The sequence below is a fragment of the Kryptolebias marmoratus genome, linkage group LG5 (genome assembly GCF_001649575.2).
Source record: "Kryptolebias marmoratus isolate JLee-2015 linkage group LG5, ASM164957v2, whole genome shotgun sequence".
Classification (NCBI taxonomy): domain Eukaryota; kingdom Metazoa; phylum Chordata; class Actinopteri; order Cyprinodontiformes; family Rivulidae; genus Kryptolebias; species Kryptolebias marmoratus.
In genome coordinates, this window is record NC_051434.1 from 1,079,231 (window position 1) to 1,083,281 (window position 4,051).

The following is a 4,051-nucleotide window of genomic DNA, read 5'->3' on the forward strand; positions in this document are numbered from 1 at the left end:
AATGTCTGCTGAATATCTGCTGAATGTCTGCTGAATGACTGCTGAATATCTGCTTAATGTCTGCTTAATGTCTGCTGGAAGCTGCTGAATGTCTGCTGGAAGCTGCTGAATGTCTGCTGGAAGCTGCTGAATGTCTGCTGAATATCTGCTATTAAAAGCTAATTTTCCTACGTTCAGTGAACGTAGCATGATGTTAAGATAAAGATGAAGGAACAGAACCGGGTCTGAACGGATCTCTGGTTTTAGAGAAACTTCAGACAAACAGAACAGAACCCGGTCACAGAACCCGGGTCCGAGACAGAACCCGGGTCTGACACAGACCCAGTCTCAGCTGCAGGAAGGGAGTGGTTCCTACGGAGGGAAACAGCTGCAGATTTCCTCACATCAAACTGTGAAGCGATAACGGCCGAGGAAAAGGTTACAGACGCCGCTGCCAGCTTCAGATAACGAGCGGCGTCGACTCGGCCCTCGCCAGACGAGGAGAGGAGGAGGGGCTGCGGCGGGCGGCGAGCGCCACGCCGACAGGAAACCGACTAAAGAGCCACCAACCAGCCCGAGTTTCCCTGAAGGTGACTCATGTATCCCCACAGGTCGTCTCCTCCCTCAAAGGCATCGCCACGGCAACAGCATCCATGTTGCCACACTGTTACCGTGGCAACAGGAGGAGGAAAACAGGTGCGTTTGATTCGTCCACCTTCACCTCCTGGAGTTAAAAACTGCAGGGAGGTGAAACAGGAAGTGTTTCTGGGGAACAACCAGAACCCGTCGGGCCGACGCATAACAGAACCAGAACCAGCTCCGAGAGTTTAACGGACCTGATGTCAGAACATCCCGACGTCTCTGAGAACAAAACAAAAACATTTACTGCTGAACAACTGCTGAATATCAGCTGAATATCAGCTGAAACTGAGGTATTAAAACGGTCAGAACAAAAGCTAAAATTAATGAACTAGATGCTAAAAGACAAAACCTGCCAAACAGTAGCTGAAAGCTAAACTGATCAGAGTCGTAGCTGAAACCTAGAACTAGCAGAACATCAGCTAAAAGCTAAAAATGAAGCCGGTCGGCTGAACCAGCTTCCAGGGAGAACAGAGTTTTACAAGAATCTGAAGAAATCTGATTTTCTGAGAAACAAAATGAAACTAAAGACGAATAATTCAAGATGTCTAAAAGCTACAAAACTCAAAAATTCAGCCGAACGTCCTGAATGAGCTAAACGAGCCGAAAGTCCTGAACGAGCTAAACGAGCCGAATATCCTGAACGAGCTGAAGGTTTTGATACCTCAGCGGATGAAATAATAGTCCAAAAAATGTACATAGGAAACAAGAAACAGCAGCAAGAACAGTGACTCAGCAGGTATTCTGTGACTCGGCAGTAATTCTGTGACTCAGCATTCATGCTATAATAAAACTTTCAAACTTGTGTTTTTAGTTAAATAACGACACTGAGGACGAGGTCGGGTTCTGTGATCACCCGCCGCCGCAGGAGGGGCGATAATGTTTCTGCACGTGTCTCTGTTAGTCTGTAGTGTTAGTAAAATATCTCCTGAGTCACTGGACAGATTACAAAGAAACTCCCAGATCGGCTGATTCACTGCTGGAGTCAACTTGATTCAAAATGGCCGCCACACCTAGACCTCTGTGAATGTCACAGACAAACCCCGTGTGGTAGTAGCTGAGACTCCTCCCCAACACTGTCGGCCATCTTACATGAGGTCATCAGGAGATATTTTGCTAACAGACATTTTAAATCTGTGAATAAGATCAGTTCTCTCTGAGGAACCCGGATGTTGGTGATGAAGATCTGGATCATTTTTCCAGAACTTCCTCTCCCTTCAGGAACTGATTTACACCCGAACCGTTCCTCTGAGGCGGTTCTGACCCGGCCCAGGCTCCGGCACACCTGCCTCCCACGGACCAGGACCGAACCCGAGGGACCGGTTCGCCTGACACGCAGCCGGTACCCGAACCCAGTCCCACCTGTTGTTCCGATTTCCATTCATGGAAGGTCTCCGTCCGGACGACCCGGCCCGCTCCGCTCCGTGGACCCGCCGACCCGCCGCTCCGCTGCCGGGCTGCCCGCTCTCCCTTCGCCCTGCTCGGTGAGGAGGACCCGGGCCGGTCCGGGACCGTGCCTGGAAGCTGACAGCTCGGGCTTGGGCCAAACCTCCAGCGGTTCCAGCTAGAAGAACGACAACAGAACCGTTCAGAACTTCCGCGAGGACGCTGGTGACGGTCGGAACCGAACCGGCAGAATGAAGCCGAACTAACCGTCTGTTTGTGTTATTAGCTTTAACTGCTAACAGCTGACAGCACGAGACCGACACCGGGATTTACCTGGTACCGGGCTGGGTTCGTGGTTCCGCTCGGTTGGCGCGACGCTCCGAACTTGTTCGGAATCAAACGGATGTTTGGAGTTCAGGAGTCCGGCGAACTCCTCTGTACAAAAAAAAAAAAAAACCGGTCTGAAACCCGCTCCGACGGAGAGACACCGGAAGCAGATACACGACTTCCGGAGCGGCCCTTCAAAATAAAAGCACATGGTCTAAACTCGTTCAAAAGGAAAAATGCATAAATAATAAATAAAATGCAGTCAAGTGCCAACTAAAATAAATTAGCTTAAACTCTGGAATAGATGCACCAATAAATAAATAAAATAAATTTATAGTTGCGCCTCTTAAAGTGTTTTATTATAAATACGGAAATAAAATAAATTAAGATAAATATTGAAAAGCTCTCTTCTGAAGCACTTTTCTCTTCAGTGGAGCAGGAGCAGCAGCTCTGCCTCCTCCTGATGGAGTTCCTCCTCCAACCTGAAGATGTCTCTAGAACCCGCTGCCACCAGAACCGCAACCACAGAAGAACCGGAGCAGGAAACGTCCCAGACGGACCAGCAGCAGCCAAGTGTACTTGACTTCCCGGGGGCAGCTTTTATTTTCAGGATTTCTCAGCTAAACATCTGGAGCTGCAGCTTCCGGTGGGGATGGAGAAGGTGATCAGCTGCTTCCGGAGAAGGCCGGAAGCTGCGTTCAGGCTGATTTGCTTCCCCTGGGCAGGTGGAGGCTCCATCCACTTCTCCCGCTGGGGAAACGTCCTGAGCAGCTCCATCGAAGGTAAAACACACCTGCAGGTCACGTGACGCGCCGACAGGAAGTCCTGAAGCTGAAGGCAGCACGAGATAGGAAACCTAAAAATGTTTAAATGTGAAAACTCTGAGACAGAAAAAAGTTCTGATTCAGAACTTCAGACTCAAAGATCTGAGATAAAAACTAAATTTAATCTTCAGGGTTTGAATATTTATTTATATTTTATATTAACCTACAACAGAAACATCACCCCTATATGGAAACTTGTGTCTGTTAGCAAAATATCTCATGAACCAGAGGACAGATTTGAATGTGACTCAGGAAGTGATCTCTGGATGAATGTCTACAGCTGATTAACCTTTGGAACCAGTCCAATTCAATATGGCCGCCACAGCCAACTGATATTAAGGAACACCAGAATGGCTCCAAATCAGTCAGTTTTACAGAAGTCTGGTGTGGGAGTAGCTGAGAGTCCTCTCACAGTGAGATCCTGACACACACACCTGTTCACACACACACCTGTTAACACACGCACCTGTTAACACACACACCTGTTCACACACACACCTGTTCACACACACACCTGTTAACACACGCACCTGTTAACACACACACACCTGTTCACACACACACACCTGTTCACACACACCTGTTCACACACACACCTGTTAACACACACACCTGTTAACAAACACACCTCTTAACACACACACCTGTTCACACACGCACCTGTTAACACACGCACCTGTTAACAAACACACCTCTTAACACACACACCTGTTAACACACACACACCTGTTCACACACACACCTGTTCACACACACACACCTGTTAACACACACACCTGTTCACACACACACACCTGTTCACACACACAGCTGTTAACACACACACCTGTTCACACACACACCTGTTAACACACGCACCTGTTAACACACACACCTGTTCACACACACACACCTGT

General features: G+C 48.4%; 1 protein-coding gene across 1 annotated transcript in view; it reads left to right on the top strand.

Moving 5' to 3' along the window:
* The first annotated feature begins 2,847 nt into the window (after positions 1-2,847).
* Positions 2,848-4,051, top strand: part of olah (oleoyl-ACP hydrolase) — a 3,164-nt gene continuing 1,960 nt past the window's right edge. The window contains exon 1 of the mRNA XM_017404457.3: positions 2,848-3,113. Coding sequence (XP_017259946.1) covers positions 2,984-3,113 — 130 coding nt within the window. The 5' untranslated portion in view covers positions 2,848-2,983. The remainder of the gene's footprint in view (positions 3,114-4,051) is intronic.